At 40.7% G+C, this 23,569-nt stretch overlaps 1 protein-coding gene across 2 annotated transcripts in view; it reads left to right on the forward strand.

Moving 5' to 3' along the window:
- Nucleotides 1-23,569, forward strand: part of EIF2B3 (eukaryotic translation initiation factor 2B subunit gamma) — a 78,014-nt gene that overhangs the window by 18,944 nt on the left and 35,501 nt on the right. For both annotated transcript variants that reach the window (XM_033152270.1, XM_033152271.1), the window contains exon 6: nucleotides 14,976-15,065. In XM_033152270.1, coding sequence (XP_033008161.1) covers nucleotides 14,976-15,065 — 90 coding nt within the window. The remainder of the gene's footprint in view (nucleotides 1-14,975; nucleotides 15,066-23,569) is intronic.

A 23,569-nucleotide genomic window follows, 5' to 3' on the forward strand; every position in this document is an offset into this window, starting at 1 on the left:
CTGATGTCTAAAAACTAACAGAGAAGGAGAAAGGTGGGGCTCCCTGAGGAAGATGTTCTTTAATTTAGGGTCTTTTCAGTAGAAGCACCAAACTTGTGTCATCATTCTTGCACTTCTGGCAGAATGGGAGTCTGAAGCCAGGCCTTCAAAGGTAACTTGTGTGGGCAGGTTTATATAGAAGAAGGCAATCTATGAGATATCCAGGTTCCAAACTGTTTAGAAATTGGAGCAGAATATGGTGATTATCTGTAAAATTGCTGGAACTTATATGGAAGAGACCAAACCTGTTGAAATAGTGACTGATCTGATGATAATACTGAATATTTTATATAAGCTGCTTAAAGATTTTTTTATATTAAGCCCTATGTGCATTTTATAAATGAATCATTAACACCTAGCTGTTCAGGTTCTGTTGCACTAGAGATCTTCACTTTCTTTTAAAAAAATGACAGTGAGGATCCTGTTGGGTTTCATCCCCCTATATTTTGAAAACTGAAATGTCTGCAATATTTACTTAGATGTCAGTATTATTCTGGTATAGAATCTGATGAGCTCAAGATATAATATTTAAAATAGAGCTACACACATAACCCACAACTCAATTCTAAATTCCATGTCGTAGATCCAACACTGAGTTAGGCTTGCGAGATTTAGGCCTATCATCTGCTCATGTACTGCACAAATCTTCTTAAGCTCACAGATAAAATATATCCCGGTACCCTCTTTTGTGTCCATGAAAAAATATTTGCCTTAAAGTGACCAAGGACTCCATTTCATTCTGGATCCCTTGCCTCTGACACCTTCGCACCACCTCCATCCTCACCCTTTATGCCCTATTGGTCAAAGCAGGGCAGCAGCTAGCCCAGCCCATTTTTCCTGACTTTTTTTCAGTGTCCTCCTACTCCACAGAAGCTTCACTTCACCAAACTCCATCTCTTTAAGCATTTGGGCAAGCCATGGGGTTGGGGAAATAATGAGAATTCCATTGGTCTTCGTTCCCCCCTCCCCCCTCAAGGATGTGGGGGCTGATATATTTGTTTTCAAAGAGTGATTATTATGGGCAGGGAATTGTTTGCCTCACCTTAAGACATTTATGGTTGCACAAAGAAACACAGTAAAAGACACCTGTTGGAGCAGGTCTAAATTTGGAGCATTTCCTTTTAAAATGCTGCTGGGTTGTTTGAGGATGAGCTGTCCCTAATAAACCATCCGCCTTCGTGGGTGTTCCATCTGTGCAAATGCAGGTGCAGTGCTGCTTCGAGAGGATGTGCTAATAAATCACGGTGACAATCCGGACTACTCATTACCTCATACAGAAAAGAATACCTCCTATATAAATGTATGGGGTAATTGCAAGAATGGCTTTGAAGTGACAGTGCAGCCTTCTTTTAAAAGATCATACTCATCATGTATTTGAAACAGGGTGTCTGGGGTACCCCCCCCCCTTTCCCTTGTCTCACTTTAAGATGCAAATGAAAATAGTCCTCTTGAAGTTCTTAATGTGGGGAAAATAGATGAAAACCTCTTTAAGTGCAGTGATAAACACACACACAAATGTTGGTAGATCACGGGGACTTTTGGTTCAGGTAACTCCACTTAAAATGAAGATAAAATAAAGACAAAACCTAAGTTAAAACAAAAGAAAACATCAATCCTTGGGTTCACTTGCAACATTATAAAAAATTTTTTTTTGCCACAGTCTTCTCTTTAAATTCCCTCTCTAAAAGCCAGCTTGACTTCGTTTGTACCTTTGGAGCATAATACAACAGAGTGTAGCTGCTATAAAGTACCGGTACATATTTCAGGTTAATTTTGGGTTTTATGTCAATGTTGAGGTTTTTACGGTTTCCTCCAAGGCACCATAAATCACCATGAAAAGGGGTAACTAGTGAGAAGGGCATGTTAAATAGCTAAAAGATCCACCCACCCACCCACCCTGCTTTTCCCCCCTTTGGTAGATTCAGAGGATTCCTCTCCCCTGCCCCCTTTATTGGCAGTTTAGCTATTTGCCATAAGTGGTTAGAGGATGGAATTCTCTGCATGTCAGACTAAGTGCTGATTTTTAAAATATAGTTTGCTATGCTTTTGGTACACTCCTGTCCCAAGCTGCCTGCAACAGCAACAAGCTCTGTCTAAATATCCTGGGAAAATTACCAGAAAAGAATTATTTGGAAGAGATTTTTTTTGGGGGGGGGGAATTATTATTTTAAAAATTAAACTTTAGTTGGCAGTGTGCCAGAGTTTGCAATAGTGTGCCCATGGAGTGAGCCATCAGTTTGCCTTAACTCTAACCTCCTTTGCAGAGTGTGGATTTGTGATGGAGAACCTTCTGTGAGTGTTTAGATGCATATATTTTTCTTCAAATTTGGGGGGTACCTTGGGTCACTGTTTGTACTTGGCATCAATGCTATGAACTGATCCTGGTAGTGACACCAAATACTTATTTCCTTATTCAAATTAAGGGATCTCAAAGGAGCACAGAAAGCTGCCTCATGCGGAGTCAGACCATTGATCCATCTACACTGGTTGGTTGGCATCCATCTCAGAAGACAATGGAGGAATGTGCCTTTGGGGGTGAAGTCAAACTGTTGGAAGGTTACAGCACCTGCTATGGCTGTAAAGACTGATACACAGCACAACAGGACAATGACCCATCCCCCCCAACAGCATACAAATCAATATGGTTAACCTGACCCAACAATCTGCCCCCTCCACACACATATAAGCAAGCCACACTGCAATCAACTGAATGCAACCAACCAAACTCAGGACCCCCTAATCTCTTGCATTATCAGTAATAAATAAATAATGCATAAACAAAGGACCTACCTATGTTGTGATGCTGACACAAACTCTTACACTAATAATAGGCAATAGAACAAAAGTTCTGGCATTGTCAGATATTGAACCTGGGACCTTCTGCATGCAAAACATATGTCCTCTTATTGAGCTATATATCCTTCGTATGCGCCCCTCTCCCTTCCCCCTTTGCCGTTCTGCACATCAGCTATTTTGTAGAACTGAAAGCTGTGCGTGTATTCCTATAAAATCCATGCATACCTGAAGAAATGTGAGGGAGAGGACTGATTAGGCCCCTATGTTCCTATCTATGGATGCTGCAGTGCTTAGAGAAGACTGGATCAATAATAATAAATACCAAAGCAATTTCCCTCAAGTGCAAACAGCTGTGCATGCGGGGGGGACGGGGACCATCCAATGTTTTGAAAGCAAGCTAGAAATTACTTCAGTAGTTTAAACAACTAAAAAAAAAAGCCAAAACCTCATTAACTAGTTTAAATTAGCTATAAACTCTTCCAATAATGGAAGTCTCAGCAAAGCAGATGTGTCCTCATTGGCTGCCTGAAAAAATATGTAGCAACCTAGATCTTGCTTGGGATGAATGCCAAAGTTGCAGAACCACATCAGCCTCTTAATGGCCCGCCTTTTTCACCCTTCTGTGAACATGAGTGAGTGTGTACGCACATGTGCGCACACATACATATTAACTAGTTTTTTATTTGTTGCATGTGCACACAGAACGTGGACTTTTTGCCTAGAATTAAATAAGGAATAAGGAATTCGCTTGGGCCACAGTTGTTGTTGAATTTAAGCGTTCCACTTCTCTATAGTGTGTGAAAAGGCTGCTTGTTGGTCATATGGGAGACAATATCCTGTGGCTTTCTGCCTCTTACTATAACACAGATATTAATAGAACTCTATATGGTCAAATTTGATAGATGAAGCATGGCCTGTGTGAGCTCTTGGTACATCCAAACATACAAGTGTGCAACTGTGTACCTTAAGAGACACTATTGAGAGTGGGAAAGCAGTATCAAATTTCCTGATGAGAATGTGAACACTGGTGAATCATAAATGTTTCTTTTTTATTATGTTTGAACAGGCCTGTGTGTGAGAGAGAGCTATAAAGTATTGATCTTTTGAATTTGGGCAGCATCCTCTTAGTGGACTGTTCCTAAGCTGTCTAGCCACATTTTACTGTGCTGTTGGGATGGCGCAGAAGGCTGAGTCAGAGGTCAGAAGAGTTATCCATGCCTATGTGAACACGGGCTGAATCTTCTTGGCCACATGTTAGACATATGTTACTCATCAATGGGCTGCGGAACTCCATGACGCAAAGCAGACTGGAATGCAAAGTGAGTTAACACCCCTGCCCTGGTTGGAAATATATTGACAAATGTAAGGAAGCAGAATAGAGAAGAAATATTACATGAAGCACTGCAAGAGTAATGTGAGGCATGTGGCTGTTCCTTCCTAAATGTCCTCAATCCTTGAGAGACCCAAGACTGCTACTAAACTCATCTTAAGCTCTTTTTGCAGCTTCTGTTACTATCCCGCAAATGTCTAAGGTTGTGCCGTAGCATAGCATTTTTAAGGTGGTTACAGGAATTCCTCCACACCCCTGTGGGATTTATTTTATCAGCTACCAGTGTGATCATTTTATTTTCATTTTGAAAGCTACTATTGATTTGCCTTACTCCAAGAAGCCTTGGACAGATAGGGCTGTTACTCAAACCCAATCATTTTGTCTACAAATGCATGCAGTTTGAAAGAATACTCAAAAGTGATCTCATTGTTTTTAAATTTAGCTACATTTGGTATTGATTGAACTAACTGGAATTACATAATGCCAATTTGCTACACTTACTGCACTGGCTGCTGAGGGAATGTTGTGCGTGGCCAATGCTATTCACTGTGGTGAAACTCAGCACCAGCAGGTCGAAACAGCAAATTAAATAGCACAGGAGAGAGAGCGCCTGTGCAAATATTATTTCTCTTTAGTTTCCCTGACAGGCCAAGTACAGTGGAACATCGACTTACATCCGCCTCTTCTCACGGACGTTCCAAGTTGCAACCGCGGCAAACCCGGAAGTAAACACTGGGGTTGCTGCGATTTGCGCATGCGTGGAACATAGCTGTCAACTTTTCCCTTTTCTTGCGAGGAATCCTATTCAGAATAAGGGAATTTCCTTTTAAAAAAGGGAAAAGTTGACAGCTATGGCGTGGAAGCGGCTTCTGCCATCTGTGCATGCACACAAGCGGCTGCTGCCTCTACACATGCGCAGAAGTGCGCTGCCGCTGAATGCACGTGTGCACAATGGCGCCTCTACTAGCATCCGGTTTTGCCCAGCGGACGGGCCTCCGGAACGGATTATGATCGTAAGTAGAGGTTGTACTGTAACTGGAGAAAGGAATAAAATACTGAGACACAATATAAGCTTTTACCCTGTTTGGTGGCCACCATCTTCATGCCTTGTGGAACATAAATAGTCAACAATTGAAAGGTGAAAGTTCTCTCCAGTTGCTGAATGCACTGCCTCTAACATGGAAGCCTTTTGTGGGAGCAAGAAATTAGACAAGCCACTTCAAGGGTCTGGTTCTGGTTCTAGGCTAGTCAGATGGAAGCATAAGTGAAAACAAGTATTTCCACACAATAATAACCCGGGTGTAGGAAAAAAGTATGTATGTATTTATGGAGAATGATTCAAGAAGAGAAAGAAGGAGGAAGGCAAAGACCACCTTGGGGCCTCCCCTAGCTGGTCTCCCAAGTTGTCATATGCAAAGGATTTGAGAAGTGGGAGGCAGGAAGATGAAAGAGGCAGGTAAGCAAAGAAAAAACATGTTCTAGCAGGACTGTATTGCTTCTCTCCCCCACCCCCCACCCCCTGCCACCGCCCCACCCCCCATAGGCAGTTCTACTATCAGCTACCCTTTGGGAATGTTTCCAGGAGAGAGAGAGAGAAACAAAACAGGCGAAGAGCTGGATTGGCTCTTCTGTTTCCTCCTCCCTGACCTATTACCACCAATAATCCTGTGGGGAAGGTTGTGGTTAGTTGCTACATTAATAAAGCCATGACAATTTTATATCTGGATTACTTGTAAGACATCTTGGAAGGATAGGCATACCAAAATGTAGGGTATGAATAATTTAAATAAATGAATGTATCAATAAATAATTTAAATAAATATGGTGTTTTCCTCAAACTGTATATTTCACAAGTACATACCCTAAGAGGCTTAGAATCTAAAAATAGACACAATGGGAAACAGAAGGGAAGGCAGATGTAAGCTGGAGAACTCTAAATCACTTTAGTATCATGCACTTCAGCTTGGTTGCAATAGTGTATTGGGACTATGTATGAAATGTGTACACCATGTGGATTGCAAATGCTCCTGAGAGAAATCTGGTGGGCATATGATGGAGCTTGTTGGATCATGACCACTGTCTATATGTTTCAGCTATTATTGGCAAGTCATTACCTTTCATCTCTGGCTCCCCACATGTACAATAGGATTATCTTGTGTCTATTTCATGGTGACTCTGAGGATGAGCAGAAGGAAAGGGGATGCCATCTGAAAACTGAGGAAAAACATTTTAAAAACCAAGAAAAAGAAAGGGGGAAGTTTCAAACTGCTGCTCAAAAAATAGGAATTGATTGTGGGGTGAAACATGCCCAACTAAATGAATTTGCAATAAAACTGGAATAAAAATGGTGCAAAATTTTGCTTGCCACTGAATACTAGCTAAAGTGCATAATGGATTGTGAGGATGGCCAAGAAAAGATGCCAAAACTGCTTATGTGCTTTAAAATACTACAGCAGTTATTGATATAATAATCCAGGGACTATCAGATTCCTTGCATTGTGTCTGCTGTAAGCATCACTTATTTTTAAAGTGTTAGAAGTTGAACATCACACTCATTGGATAAGCTATGGTCAAATAAACTGAACATTGTTGAATATCTTTGAGCTCCCCACTTGAAACTCTGAGTCTTGGCCAGATAGAACAGTAATAACAGAATCTCGGGGTACTATAAATTCAGCTAGAACCTAGGTGGAGGGGAATGCCAATTTCTGTTTGCATTATTATTAAAACTAGTTGTCCAGGAAAGGCTTTTCAGCAAGCCTGATTATTTTCAGAGGGGCCCCATTTTTCAATTCTTGCAGTAGAATGGGCTAGGGTTGTGGCTGGAACATTGCACCCGAAGGGCAGCCACCAGATAGAATATTTAAAAAGAACCCCTGAGAACAGGACCTCTTCAGACTCCCTTTTCTCCTGCAGCCTTTGGTTTTAAGAGTACTTGAAACATATTGTTCATCAGGTAGAGTACTGCTCTGTGCTTGGTCCATGCGTTAGCATTTCAGTGAACACCTCTTTCCCAGGCGAAGCAGCTATTGAATTTTTTTTAAGCTTTTCAGGAAGGAGAATATGTGAGCACATATTTAGCTGCACCAGACGCTATTGAAAGAATAATGGATTCTTTCCACATTCAGCTCCATTCTTCTCCTAATGGCCAGACTACTGGAGCGCGGTTGTGTCAAAATTATTTCATTTCTGTGTTTCAGTCTTACTTTTGCTCACCCTCTCAGCCCCAAGTGTACTTAATGAGAATGCCGAAGGCCAGAATTTAAAATTCTGTGTTGGGCAAAGCTCTTTAACCTGTTTGTATGTAGAGATTGCTCTGTGGGTTTTTCCATTATTATTAATTTTGGGGGGTCCCCCTCACTATCTGTCTGCACAATAAGACAGAGCATTCCTTCATGTTCTGTTCTTGTTTTCCTTCTCCGGCCTCTGCTTGATATAAAGGTAAAGGGACCCCTGACCATTAGGTCCAGTCATTGACGACTCTGGGGTTGTGGCGCTCATCTCGCTTTACTGGCTGAGGGAGCCGGCGTACAGCTTCCGGGTCATAATAATAATAATAATAATTTATTATTTATACCCCGCCCATCTGGCCAGCATGACTAAGCCGCTTCTGGCGAAGCAGAGCAGTGCACGGAAATGGCGTTTACCTTTCCGCTGGAGCAGTACCTATTAATCTACTTGCACTTTGACGTGCTTTCGAACTGCTAGATTGGCAGGAGCAGGATCCAAGCAACAGGAGCTCACCCTGTCGCGGGGATTCGAATCGCCGACCTTCTGATCAGCAAGCCCTAGGCTCAGTGGTTTAACCCACAGCGCCACCAGCTTGATATACCTATTCCTTAATAATAGAGTGCTAGGATACAGCTGTTGTGAAAAGTACATTGGTGTATGAAGATAAGAGACGTTTTGGAAGCTGGGTAGGATTCTTATAATTGCATGGCTCCTGTTACTTAAAAAGAGGAAACTGAGAAGAAAAATGTAGGGAGTTGTGAGTGCTTACCATTGAAGATGAACTAAAGCCAGGGTGGAGAACAGGCAACCTCCAGCTGTTGCTGAACTAAAACTCCCATCAACCCCTGCCAGCATGGCCAGTGGTCAGAGATGATGTGACTTTGAGTACAGGTTGGGGAAGGCTGTTGTGGGCAATGGGTGTGTGTGTTTAGCATGGTTGATTTTCCAACACACTGCTTGGGTTTGCTGGGTCTTGAATAGTGTGTGTGTTCTGTGAAGTGACTCCTTTCTAGTGTGGATAAAACTGAACAGTTGTGGAGAACTGAATATTTTGGGTTCTTATTAGAATCCTGTAAATTGAATGACAACTTTAATTGTTTTCAGAAAAACAAGTGAGTTTAATAACTTGTGCTAAAGACTTGGGAATCAGAGGAAAAATAACAAAGGCTTTTAAACCTTAAGGTTTCAAAGCCTATTTTACAATTTTAGAGGCACTGACTTAAGGATTTTTATATCTGGGCTTAATAATTCCACCAATTTTGGCTTGCTACCTACAACATTCAGTTTAAAAAAATAAGAAATAAAAGGTTTTGTCAGCTACTGAGTGTCTGGAGTAGAAATGTAGAAGAAAGCCGACAAAAACCCTCAAAGGAGAAGTTTTGCCTTGTAATCCTATTTCCTATGGCAGTTCCTTAACTTCAGTCATCACACATCTGAAAGAATTTTTATGACCATGTGAGACGGAGATGAAGGTAGTGAGAGAGAGTAGTCTAATCTTATGATGAAAGACACTCTCCTAAGGTGCATGAATCACTTGCATTAGTGCAATTTGTGTGGATATTTTCTGCAAGGTGTCTGAATAAAAGCATCTTTCAGTAGAAAGAGTTTTATGAATCCAATCTGAATACAGTCCCAGTCCCTATGCTGCAACACTTCTCATCAAAGAGTTACTCCTGGTGTTATTCAGAGGTGCCAAAAAGGATGACACAGGTGACTCTTGCATCCTTTTCCTTTGTTTTAGCATAATATTCAAAGTGGGGACTTCTCCTGTGGGGAGTATGCACAGAAGACTGTAGGAAGATATGGAGGTTTCTGCTTAGCCTTGGATAGTTAAATTGAAAGCAGGGCTGGGTGATATATCGATCTATTGTCCAAAACTGGTTTGAAGTTGACATCATTATAATTGTTTCATAATATTCGAGCTGGCAACATATTGCGAATCACAATGTGTGTAAGGGCTAGGTGATATCTGGTTTTCAACATGATAAATCACCAGCTAAACATTGCAATAACTCACCAGCTAAACACTGCCATCTACCACAATGTCTGAAATAAGGATGGAACTATACAGAGGCAAGCAGGACAATGTCCTGGCAACTTGCCTCCATATTGTTCCACCCAACTTGCATTTTGACTTGACTGCTGATGAAAGTGATCATGAGGTGATTGATAATATCAACATTTATCTGTTTTGGACCGTAAGTAGTAGCAGTTGCCAGGACATTGTCCTGTTCACCTCTGCGTGTTTCCTTCTTTGTTTCAGATATCGTGATATAGCAATATATCACTATGTTTAGCTGGTGATATTGAAAACCAGTTGTCGTCCTAATTGGAAGTGTGGAAAAAGTATCCTCTTTTCAGTGCTTTTGCATATTTTCTGAATTGGTCCAGAGAGAGATGGCTGTAGAGCAGATCAGTTAGCTCCTCTGTCCTTGAAACCCATTCAACCCAGTCTGTGTTATCTCTCTTGATGGAAAGCCTTACTGCTGTCTTTTTTTCAGTGGTGAAGGGACTTTGGTGAAGCCCAAGATTTGGCTTAGCAGGTCATGTGAACCAGCTCATCCTTCACGTTTGAGCTCTGTTATGGTTCTGTGACTACCTTACCCCATGTAACTGACTCTGCTATCCTATTCATGTGTTCTACTTCTACATCTGGGGAAACCCAGCCAGATGCCCCCAAGTAAGTTGGGCAATTTAATAATAAATAAATTATTGCTTCCTGACAGTAAGAGCTGTTCGGCAGTGGAATTTGCTGCCAAGGAGTGTGGTGGAGTCTCCTTCTCTGGAGGTCTTTAAGCAGAGGCTTGACAGCCATCTGTCAGGAATGCTTTGATGGTGTTTCCTGCTTGGCAGGGGGTTGGACTGGATGGCCCTTGTGGTCTCTTCCAACTTGATGATGATGATGATGATGATGATTACATCTCCACAAGATGCAAGAGGGGAGTGTGAGATAAAATGTGCAACTTTCTCCCACCAGCACCCAATCTCCCTCCATGAATTGGAGGGGTAACTCCTGTGGCAAGGAACCTTCTCTACTCATCTAGACACTGCATGATATAGAACCCATATTTTCTGTGGTTCTAAATCTTGCAAGAAGCCCACTTGAGAAGTTTTCCTGCTGCAGAAGTTCCCTCTCCAGCTCATAGAGAGCAATGGGGGCAGAACTAGAATGGTCATCCTTGCTCTCCCCCCTTGCATGTTGATTAATCACAGAAGAAGAAGATTTGCCCTGTTTATCCATCGCCACCTTCATGACACTGATGTCTCAGTTCATTTCAGATATTTCTATTGTGCTAATGCCACTGAATATAACACTGCTGCTACTTCAGGACTCCACGCCTCTTCTACAAATATTCCATGAAGCAGTTGCGACACTATTCCACTTTTACTGTGTAAAACATAATTCTGGAGGCTTAGCTCTAGCATCCTGTGTTTGTCAATGCAGTACACCCAAAATATTCAAATTTATTCATAACTCGTTTATTAACCACAAGTATGTTCCATGCTAATGTTAACATAATTAGTGCAATGTGTATATAGTCTCTTCTTGAATTATTCCTGCAAGTTCTAAAACTGGAAAGATGTTGAGTGAGAAGCAGCACCATCACCTACTAACTGTTTGTGCTTGATGTATGCCTATCCAGCTTTTTGTTCCATTGTATTTGGCCACATGGCAGTTTTTAATAGATTCCTAAATTCTCTACATTTCTGAAACACCATATTCAAAAATGTCTTTTTGAATAGCTACTGGACCATTGTTGTGCATGCTTTGTAAAAAAGGTAAAGGCTGATGCTTTTTTCCAGGAATCCTTAATTTTATTCCATAAAGAACAGGACCAAATTAGATAAACTTGATGGCAGATTCATATGTTGGTGTTCTTGCACTTTCATCCCTTGTACCACTTCCGTCCTCCACTGCTCAATATTCTGTCCATAGTTCAAGTCTCTGTCCAGAGCTCAAGTCTCTGCCTCTTAAAAACAGTGCTTTTTCTAGGGGTACACATACCCCTAAACATTTTGTGAATCTTTGTACAGTACTTTTGTCCGTTTACCGTAATTATTTTCCCCAATTTGAACTATAAAATGGTGATATTCTTGAGTCAAAATGAGAGTACCCCCTAAACTTTTTTTTAAGAAAAAGCACTGCTTAAAACAGAAGCAAAGTCATTGAAAAGGAATCTTCCACCTCCATCTGCTTTGAATCCATTAGTCAGCACATGGGTTTTCATTCTTTATTGAAATGATTCTCCCCCCTCCATTTTTTAAACTGTTAGGTCCTGCCCCTTGTCTTGTCTTCCAATAGAAGATTGTCATTGTGTTTTTTATGGACTTTTCTATTGTCTATGACTCTATGTCATCCCCAAAATTCTTTTGCAGCTTTTCTTATGCCCTACCTTGTACAGCTTCCAGCTATTTTCCAGCACTAAGGATATCTCTCCCACTATCCCTCAGTGAAATTAACAGAAATGCTTTTAGTCTTTAAAACACACAGTTGCACCCTAAGACTAAAGCCCCCTCTGTCCCTCTCACCATCCCTACAATTATAAAAGGCAAAGGTGCTACTTTTGTCTCATGCCTCATGGAAGGAAGAATTTAGTGCTCTCATGAGAGGCTGTCTCAGACAGAGATATGTGACGATACTGAATGTTAATTAAATTTAGGGCTCTTGTTGCTTTGAAAGTTGAGTTTCCATGTTTTATGGGAATCTAATCTTTATCAGTCAGTTTTGTAGGTGCTCTAGTTTCACTGTGTTGGGTCAGAGGATGGAAACTGATAATTTAGGGAGTAATTAAGAGGCCTGAATATTATTCTATTAATTTTTTTTCTATTCTGATATGTTTAGTTCTAGATTTAGCCTCAAAACTCTGAGGATCCATACTTCTTTGAACACCATGGGGCAATATTCTTTTAATCCTGCCTAGATTTGTTTTAACACAGAAGGTTTTCGTATTTGCCAGGAATAGAATTGCAGTGCTTCAGGGTTTGTACTTCCATAAATTCTTTCATGACTTTAATTTGTATTTGATTGTTGGCAGGGTTGCAAGATTTGTATGATCTGATTGACTGACTGGGTAATTTTTTTAATTAAATATAGTTTGAACTCCCTTAAAACATGCTGCATTTGCTTATAAAGGAGTTTGAAATGAGTTTTGAAGTATCTTCCCCGCACTTGGTCATCTTTAAGTAGTTGAGCAAGCAGTTAACATTTATGACTCCATTTTAATAAATGTGTTGGAGGTCTTTAACGCAAACAAAATGTGCTATTCAGGCTAATTAAATCAATACTACCATGTAGGAACTTGCCGTTTCTGGAATTGCTCTCTTAAAGCTCAGATATAAACAAAAACCTCGTTATTTTTGTGGTGTACTACCCTGAATGAGGGAGGTGTTTCCTGCTTTATGCTGTTAGTGGAATGCATATGGGATTTTTTTGTTGTTGAAATGTGACCTGCAGCTGCATTGGATTTGAGCAGAGCTGTGTGGGGTGGCAACATATGAGAATTCCAAATTCTCCAGCACATTGTCTCCAGTTTACAAGAGAAAAGAAGAAGTTTCATTTCCAACAATTTCTTCAGTGTCTGTAGTTGCCACATTTGGCTGAAACGTTTAATTCAACCAATGAATTAAATACAAAGGATACTACAGGTATTGATCCAGAAATCAATTATAAATTATCCCAAATTCTCTGAGCAGAAGATAATAAAAAGCCTATATTTTGGCTACAGTCCAAAGTTCCTTGTGTACTCAGTGAAATCTCCTATCTCATGTCAAAGCAACATACAATCTTCCATTGAAGTGAATGAGTAACCTTGCTTCTGGGAACTTTCAGTAAGTATAAAAGTCTCACTAACAACACGTCTACTCAAAAGCAGGTCCCACTCTGTTCAGTGCAATTTACTCAGAGGTAAATTTGTGTAAGTTTGCACTCTAAAGGTGCAATCCTTTGTACACTTACCTGGGACTATGGATTGTATCCTACAAAATCATTACGTGAGCAGGATGACTTCTGTTTCTGCAATGGAACTACCCTACCCTTTCCTGCCTTGTGTTCCCCCTGCACTCCCTAAAATCTCATCTGGAGGTTTCCCCAAACTTTTGGAGCCGATTGGGTTGGGTGTAGCAAGGCACGTGGAAGGGAGAAGTAAGTTATTCTTCTAACACAATGACTTTGTTGGATCTACCCTAAACCTCAATGAAAATTAAACACAGAAGTGGGACTTTTGGGTAGACATACATAGGACCAGTGCTTTTTTTCTGGGGGGATGCGGGGGGATGCATACCCCTAAATGTTTTGTGAATCTTTGTATTTTTGTCCATTTACTGTATTTTTCCTGATTTGAACGATAAAATGATGATTTTCTTGAGTCAAAATGAGAGTAGCCCTAAACATTTTTTTATAGAAAAAAGCACTGCATAGGACTGTGCTATAGAGTCCTTTCCCATGGATGTAAGTAGCAGAATTGCTGAGAGAGCAAAACTGGAACTATCATCTTGCCTCATTCAAGATGCACCGATTGTATATTCTGCTTTGACCCTCGTGGTTAGATTTTGACCCTGATTATGTTGCTTCATTGGGTAAGCCTGGTTTCAGAAGTCAGTGTCAAACTGTATGATTCTAGTTTCTTTACAGTACATGTTTCCTTTTACATGCAGAAGACAGGACTGAACATGAAGCACTATGTAATATTTTACTTTTGCTTTGATTGAGTTATCTGTGTTAAAAACATTTGCAGTTCAAGCAGAATTTAAAGTGATGATGCAGGTCATTAGCAAAAAAAACAAACAAACAAAAAATTCCTAGGTTTCATGTTTTTCCTCTGCATGTCATGATCTCTTGTCCACGTTGTGTGCGCAGCTCAAAACCACCATACACAATTCCCAGACTTGTGCCCCCAGGAGGTCACTTTGGTGCTGCTAATGCAGTGGTTTGGCTTCACTTCCAGAGGTGCACTCCATTGTCTCTCAAGACAGAGGGATGCCACCAACACCAACATTTGTAATACCATCTCTTAAGAAGAAACAAACCCTGATTTAAAATGTATTCATATGGGGGAAATCCCATATACTATATGAGAAAATTATTGTTTCTATAGAAATAACAAGCAAAGTGATGTTGGTATACCTAACATGAAATCTTACTACAGTTCATATTAACTTGGTTTCTGCATTTAATAAAAAATAAAGAAAATATATGCAAAACACCCATGAAGAATACCTATTATATTAGAGGTAAAATAACAGCCACCAACAACAGCCACCAGCAACAACCTCCTTATCAAATAGTCTTGTGGCATCTTCAAAGACTATTGGGTTTATTGTGGCCTATGCTTTTGCTGGAGCCTACAGCACTTATGGAATAAGGTCAATGGCAAACTGGATCAACAGGTGTATGTTTGTATGACACAGTCTAGTCATGGAAGCCATCAACATTCACCTCCCTACTAATTCCACAGCAAGGGTTTGGGAACACAGATGTCTCTTGTAAAGTTTTACCATGTAGTGATTTTAAAGTGGAGCTCTTAAAATGGCTGTGGAATGCAGAGCCGAATAACTTCACTCTCTTTCATTCCCTTTCCAGGCATTCTAAAATGCACATTAGGACAGGACTGATGGATGCTCATCTGTACTGCTTGAAGAAATGTGTGGTAGACTTCCTTGTAGAGAACAGGTAAGGAAAGAGGTCTGGAGTCTAAATCACATGTGCATTTTAAAGTGTTTTAATAATCACATTAGAAATTATGTGGAATGCTTAAGGTGGGGTTTTCTGTTCAGAGATTCTTCCACTGTTGGAAGGGGGTGGGTGGGCAGAGAGAAGATACTTTTATGATTCCCAACCCCATTTAATTGCTGTGATTGGGTTTGAATGCTTCCTAAACTCCTCTTCTCTTAAAAAACCAATAACACAACAAACAATAACAAACCCTTAAGCTTTTCCCATTCTAGCAGCTGCAGTATTTTCTGCCCAACCTCTGTTCCTTAGGTTAATCTATTCCATTGCCTATGCCAACCCTGTAGTGACAGTGTCAGATACAAATGCCCCTTTATGCCACACAATCCCCAAATCTGCTTTGGAGGGTTGGGGGGGGGAACTCAGAACAGTTTTAGGAGGCACATTGGGGGAGGAAAGGGAGAGAATGATTTGCTTAGTGATATGTTGAATACAACCCTGTCTGTGTATCACCCCTGCACACTATTAGTGGAAGAAAGCACTTCTGGTGAGACACTGTGTTCAGCAATCTTGCTTTTAGCCCTCACCTGATGAAAAATCAACTGGGCTCTGGTGAACGAGAGAAGCCAGAAGCTTCCTCCCAGGACCAGAGCTACAAAGGTGGAGGAATGATTCCAGCCCCAAAGATTGGGGGGGGGGAGGTTGCAATTTGCTTGCTTGGTGCCAGCAAAGAGCTAAAACAAGCCTTTGTCCTCTCCATTGGCCCATTTTTGTGCCTGTGCCTCAGGTGGATGGAACTCCAGCTGCATGGCAGGTGCAGAGAAGGCCTGCAGGAGTCCACAGCCCCTTTCCATTTCTGAATTGCAGGAGAACCGCAGAGGTGCTCTTGTTTGTTCTTGACCTTCTGCTGTGTTTCAGAGATACAGCTGGTGTCAGGGCTGCTTTTTAGTGATGGCTATTTTCTTTTAACCATTAACTTTTAAACTGAGTTTTCCTGAAACATTGGTACTGATTGCATAGTTGCAAGGAATTGCACTGAATCACTATAAAGACAGCAACAACAAGAAACGACATTGATCATATTGACAAAAGGTTCACTGGCCACCAAGTCTATCTAAAATTAGTTGTCCACTGGTGCCATGTGTGATATCAGTCCAATAGGGAAGGCTCATTGGTTTAAAACCAATTAAGAAGTTACCACAGGACTTCTGCTAGCTGAACATATCAAATGAGAGGGAAGTTTGTTCAGCATAAATGCTTGACAGTTAACTGTATCTGACAAGACCAAAGCAAGCTATTTAGACACTTAAATTAAATCCAAACCCTAAAATGTGTATTTTTTATGACTGATAACTTCCCACCCAAAAGCAGTAGCAATAGAAGATGGGATATACCACACTGAACCAATAATCTTGCTGGTTTCTTAGAGAAACCTAATACATGCCTGCTTTCTCTTAATTCGCATCTATTGGGGCTTCCTTGTTAACAAAATTAACATATTTCCATTCCTTTTGTGTGTATCTTCTGTGTGTATATTGTTTTGTGCATCTGCAAATCCCACCCCATCCTGGATAACCTTGCACATCTTTGATACATCCTGTATTCTTTAACTTGTGGTGTTTCTTCTATGAAACTGAGACCACCCACTGAGAGGAAGCAAAACAACCATTTATGGAAGAAGAGAGCAATCCTGGCTAGAACAGTCTTTGTAGGAAAAAGTCGGCGCATTTGCGTTAAAATCAGGAGCAGCCCATAGTTGAGCCCAAGGACCCTCACTTTTATTACCACTTGCTGTAGTCACTACCGTAAATGAGATAGGTTGTGTACTTCAGTGTCTCTCATCACCTTGGAAGCCAAATGTCTGGATTTAGGAAACTTCAGGAATGCAACTCTATTTTTTACTTTTAAAAAAGCTGGTGTGAGTGGGATAGAATGAAAATCAGTAAAAATTGCTGCTAAGTGATACAGCAGAGATAATAGTTTACTAAACCTTAACTTGTTCATGAAAAAGCCAGCCAAGGAAGAGAGGTCAGCTTCAAAAATCCATCTACATGCAGGATGTTCCCTTCAGTACAATGCACTTGAATGGTAAAAGGACAGGGGCAATACTGTATTCAACTACCCACATCTCATCAGTGCAAGGATTTCCTCTTGCACAACAGGACTTTCCTCCTGCTGTGCATACCCTGCACTCTCCACAAATCTGCTCCAAATTGTTGCAAGAACCCCTAAAACAGGTTTGGGGGGCGGTGGGGGCTGTGGAGAGAGAGGGAGAATGTTCCGTTGTGCTTTTGAATATTCTACAGCCATTTGTGAGAAAGGCAGACTTTGCATTTTGTAGTGACCTCCAGATTAGGCTGCTGTAATATGTTCTATGTGGAACTGTCCTTGAAAAATGTTTGGAAGCTTCAGTTTTTGCAGAATACTGCATGTAGAATGCTGGCAGGAGCTTGGCACTCTGGTTTTGTCATGTGGGTTCTATGTGATTTTCTGGGCTCAACTCAAGGTGCTGGTCTTAAATGTAGCTTGGAGCCGGTATGCTTTGGAAAGTGTCTTATTCAAAATGTTCCTCCCTGCACATACTGAGTGTCATATAGGGCTTTGATTCAGATCCCTCAACCTTGGGAGATGAAGCTGGTGTTAGCTATGAGTAGGGCCTTTTCTGTTGTGCCACCTACCCTATAGAATCCCTTGCTGTGCAAGATCCATTGGGAACCCTTACTCTATTGATTAGTACGATAAGCCAAAACTTGGCTTTAAAAAATGAATTTGGTTAATGTTTTTAGTTTTGCTGGATCAGTTTTGCTTACTTTTGTGCTTTTGGAATTTATTAAACTTGTTCTTAATGTATTAATCTGAATGCTTGTAGGGGTACTTTTAGGGATTATTTTTGTGTCCATTTAAATTTTGTTCTTAATATTGTTCGTAAGCCCCATTGAATCTCTTTGGTGAAAGAGGAAAGATAGAAAATTATGAAATGAATAAATTTCTGGTTCTAGTCCTCATGACTCCCAGCAGAACAGGACATGGGGGGCTGGATATCATCTGTAGCAGGAAGTTCCACACCTTCCTATATCACCAGACCAACCAGTTGCCATTTATCTAAATTCAACTTGCATTGGTTGGTTTTCATTCATTATTACAGTTAACCTCTCCCACCACCTGCCTCCAAGGAGCAAAGAGTGCTGGATACAGTTCTTCCCCATTTTATCCTCCCAGTAACCCTGTAAGGTAAGCTAGACCAATAGATAGTGACTGGCTTAAGGTCTGAGCCCATTATACCACACTGGCACTCATCTACTCCACAGCTAAGGTAGGCAATTATTTAGTAAAATGAACCTTTGAGCCTGATTCTGAGGGGGAAAGGCATGCATTGACTGAACAAGAAGGAGAGCAAAATAGAACCAGGCACCTATCACAAAAGGATGATTTGAGGAGGCCTCTGCACAACTTCCTCTTAAGTAACCTACCTTCCTATATATATTCTTAAATAAACCAAACTAGAATTTAAAACGGATGAATTAGTTTTGTCTTATTTTGTCAAATTTTTTATTTATTTGTCCTTAGTGAGATTCAACAGCTATGCGTGGAGCAGTTCACTGAGTAACGTGGTTACTGTGCTCTGCTGAAAAACTTGTTACATTCCAGCTGAAGCTCTTGGCTGGCTTGTATTCAGACTAGCTAAATTGTCACCTTTAGTGCTTCTGAAAAACAGGAATTTAAAAAACAACTATAAATGGTTGAAAAACCCTGCATTTTGATAAACCACTTCCTCTGTAGTTCCCCTTCCTCTTCCTTCAGCCAGCCCTCCAGACCTGCCTTTCTCTGGAAAAGTGTTCCAGAAAAGATCGCTTCTCCAACCTCAACTACAGTTTGAAAGTCTTTCTGCTAAGGAAAAGTTGAAATGTGCCCTGTACCTCCTATGAAGAATACTGAGATTACCAGGGGTGGGAAACTGCTTCAGTTGATGAGGGTATATTTTGTCCATACACTTCTGCTTGATTTGCTTTGTGGTATGTTGTACACAGAGGCCCCTGCAGGTTTACATTAAGATGCTGCCCAGACTAAACCAGCCCATAGCTTTGCTTTCCCCTCTCAATGCCTTTTTATCATTCACACTGTCACCTGTGTTTCCTGGCAAGGCCTACAGACTGTGAGGGAGGTCTGGCAGAGCCAAACTCCTGGCTTAATGCATGCTTTCTCTCTCTCTTTCTCTCTCTTCTCGCATGCCGAAAAGATGGCTGCAAAACAGAGCTTGCTCTGTGGACACCTAATAGAGAACACGTCAGCCGTATGGCTGGAATGTATTCCCCCCCCCCCCCTGTAAAAATCAGGTTGTATAATGAATACTTTCCTTGTGATTAAAATGCATAAAGAAACAAATTTGTTCAGAAGAAACTGAGCAAATTGCAATATTCCTAGTAATCAAAATAGAAACAAAAAGTATGTCCTAATAAGTTATAATGTGGAATATGAAGTTTTGTCTGTTAAGTAAATGTGCAATGAATGATAGGCGGTGGTTGTTTTTCCTTCCTACTTATGAGGAGACCACTGCTTCACACTTCCCTACATTTTAAACAGTACCATTTATTTTATCTCAATAACTCTTAAATCTGAAGATTTACAGAGTTGGGGGTGGTCCTGCAGTAGGGGGGAAGGCAGAGTACCTGAAAGGGAATGAAACTTCAAGGGCACTGAAGTCACCACCTCTTCCATAGGAAGATTTTTCTCTGCTCAGCGCTACTTAGATTTCTCTGGTGCCTGTGTTTCCTAGCTGGTCTCCGTTGTATTTCTAGCTTTCAGATGTGCATACTGTCAGATTTTAACAATCTTTGTAATTGTCATTTCAGAGTGTTGTAGGTATGTGAGTATTTTGATTCATAGAACTGTATGTGAATCCTTTGATTTCTTGATATATTAAAATATGAGTAACCCCATCCAGAAGAGGCTGTTTGTCCCAGACCTGGGAATTACCTGCAAACACCACTTCAATCTTACCTGGATTTAGCTTCAGTTTTTTCGTCCGGTCCATATGCTGCTTATTATTCCAAGCACATATTCAATATCTGGACTTCATCTCCTGACACTGATGGAACGGAGAGAACTGGATGTCATCAACATAGTGATGGCACCTCACCCCAGATCCTCTAATGACTCCATCATATAGCTGTTAAATAGCTTGGGCAAGAAGATCAAATCCTGTTGGGCAACCACAGAAGAACTTTCATGGAACCAAACAGAAGTCATCCAGTGTTATGCTCTAAAATTGCTTTCAGAGATAAGAGCAGAACCACCATGAAACAGTGCTCCCAACTTCCAAATTCTGTAAGTAGTCTAGGAGGATACCATGATTAATGGTATCAAAAGCTGCTGAAAAGTCAAGGAGAATCAACATGGTCATACATACCCTGTCTCTCTCCCGACAAAGGTCAACCAGAGCAACTGAGTCAGTTTCAGGCCCCAAACCAGTCTGAAGCCAGTCTGGCTCCAAATAATGTTTTATCCAAACATTATTTGTCTGTACCTGTTCCATATTATAAAATTCAATGGCATAGAGCTGTCAAGCTGCATGGAGACCCTGAAAGTCATCAAACTGATCTGTGTCCTTGGACTTAAGCTCTAATCACTAGTAATATAACAGGTACACAACAGTAGATGAACGTATCATTTTGTAACCACAGCCACGTGACACTTTCAGTGGCAATATAAGCACTGCATGAGGGAAATAAGAGATTTTACCCAGTGCTTCTACAGTAGACATATACTGTGGAATTGCCATGCTTTCTTCACTCAATTTTTATGAAACACCCTCATGGCACCACCATCCATCATTGTCATCCTGTATTTTCTTTGAGGTCCTTCCATCTATTTTCAGACTGCAGAGTGACTTTTTTCAGTAGAATGGAAAAGTAGTGCAATCTCTACACTTGTGGATGCTGGTTTTTTCCAGGAGATCAAACAGGAGTTGTGAGCATGGAAAGACATGAAGCAAAATAATGTACACACAGTTCAGGCCAAAAATTGTATGTATGTTTATCTTCCCTACTGTTGCATATAACACACATCTGCTAGCACTGCATTCTTAGCATGTCTCTGAAATTCCTAAGTTTTAAAGACGTGAATGAGTAAAGAAGGTTAAAAAAAGAAGCAGCTAATAATGGCTTCTTCCATTGTGCTCACTAAAGCCATATTGTGGGAAATCAACCCAAACCCTGTCTTTTAAGGAGTGTTGAGTCTGAGGCAGGTGGTATTAACTGGGGGCTGCATTAACTCTTTTCAAATCTCTTTTCCCTTCCCTTGAAGAGACATGTTTGGTGTGTATATATGGTAGGGGCTGTTTGCCCGCCTCCTGCATTGACATTTTAATTTGGTCCATGATATAAATATCATTTCCCTAATCCCCCTGTTCTTGGCATTATTTTGTCTTTTTTCTTCAAAGTGAGTTGACTTTTTTTTTTCTTTAAAGCAGTGGGGATTGAGGGGGGAGGGGAATTGTGACTGGTTGCTCTAGTTTGGAGAATTAGAGAGCTGGGGGGAAACCTCCAAGTAACTGTTGTTTCATTATTTGTATTCACATGGAAATTTTTAATCTCCATCAAAGGATCAGGAGAAAATAATGTTGAGATCCAACAAGAGTGCGCCTGGTTTACACGGCATTTTTAAACGTTATTTGGCTTTATCCCTTAAAACGATGAGAACCATGAACTATGTACCAACAGGGTTCATAATTAACTTTTCTCTTTCTTCTGTCCTCTTTACTTTTTTGTCCCTCCCTCCCTTCCTCTGCCCCCCTCCCTTACATCTTTCTTATTTTTTTGAATCTGCAAAACTCATCAGGACTGAATTGGCGGGATTAATACTTACTTGACAAGCATCTGTTGGTTAGAAACCCATACTGCTATAGGTGTAACACTGGTCTATTCCTATTAAGATCAATATGAATTTCCTGGTCATAATAGAGGTAGGAGACCTAGCCAAATCTCTGCTTAAATTCTAACCAGATATTACCAGATGGTGGTGTAAAAGACAGACCAGAGGAATATCAAGTCACAGCTCTCTAGAAGTGTCAGGTGAACTTCCCATAGGAGGTGCAGCTGGCTTGAGAGGCGAAGGCAAAGCAGTGGCAGATATTAATAGTAGAAAGATACTAAAAAGTGGGAGGGAGGCAACAGAGGAACTGAGCCAAGAACCAAAGAGCTCTTTTCAAACGCTCCAGGGAAGTAACTTTATAATTGTTTAGGCTTAATCCCTCAGTATGTTAAGAAACCCTACCTACAGTCTCAACAAACCTTCAAATGAAGCAATCAGTCAGGGGGACCCTGAAATTAAAGGAACAATTCTGCTCTGTTGCTTTTGTCTTTGTAACTACTATTATACCTGAGAAAATAAGTGATGGGGTTGCTCTTCTTAATGAGGAGGGCAACACTCCCACCATGTAAGCAGTGCTAAAGAAAGGATAGCAGATTTCACAGGTGGGGGCTGGCAACAATAAAAGATTTCACACTTCATCACAGATCAGTATTAAAAAAACACACGAGGCGCTATTAAAATGCTAATACTCATTAATACTGTTTTATGGTGTTTAACTTTAAACACAGAAAATAAAAATGAATGACAGCCAGTGAAATGGGAGTGACACTTGTAGTAAAAACATCTCAAGCAAGCAAGAAACAGTACAAGGAAGTATAAGCAATGGCTGTGTCCATCCCTGCCGGGGGTCAGGCCAAAGAGCACCATTTTGAGGACAAGGAGGCAGAGGAGACCATCCAAGAATTATCTGTATGACATGATTTTGGAGTAGCTGGTTTTGTTGCTTTTTGGCATGACAGTGGGCCAGATTTTGTTACTAACAGCGTTGTCAAATATTTTTCAGGATTTAGGGTGTGTTTTGCTAAACGCCAGTTCTTGGGATCCTGTTCTGCAGAGGCGGGAATCTTGCTCTGCATGAACGACTTTTTATAAATATATTGTAAGCTGTAGGCCTGTGGCTAATTTTACATATTTTATTTGGATAATGGAAATTTCATCCCTTCCATGAAAACATTCATGAAGCTTCCTGTGCAATGAAGTGTAGGTGTTCATTTGGTGGACATGTGTGCATTACCCTCGTCCTAAAAATCTTAGCCCTCAAAATAAAAAGTCAACCCCAGAATTGTTTTAGATTCATCTTAGAAATCAACAGATTTTGCATGCAGTTTGTTTTTCTTATTCAGTTAAACTTTTGCATGAGACTTTGTCCGTGGCAATAATGCCAAACCCCACATTTTTCAAATGAGATTTTTATGCTGCTGGGGAGTCCTGTTTCAGCCATCAGTGTGTAAGTTGCCTGCCTCTGTTCTGCTTCACTATATTCCTCCTCCTGCAGAGTTCTGCAGGCTTCAGCTGACATGACTGCAAGTTGAATTATTTTCTGTATGTGGATCAGACAGTACAATTCAATCACTTGGAGGCTTTTGGGGAAGCTATAGGATCCAGGAGAAGAGGGAAAATATCTGGGTTTTATC

This window comes from Lacerta agilis, chromosome 6 (assembly GCF_009819535.1).
Source record: "Lacerta agilis isolate rLacAgi1 chromosome 6, rLacAgi1.pri, whole genome shotgun sequence".
Lineage (NCBI taxonomy): Eukaryota > Metazoa > Chordata > Lepidosauria > Squamata > Lacertidae > Lacerta > Lacerta agilis.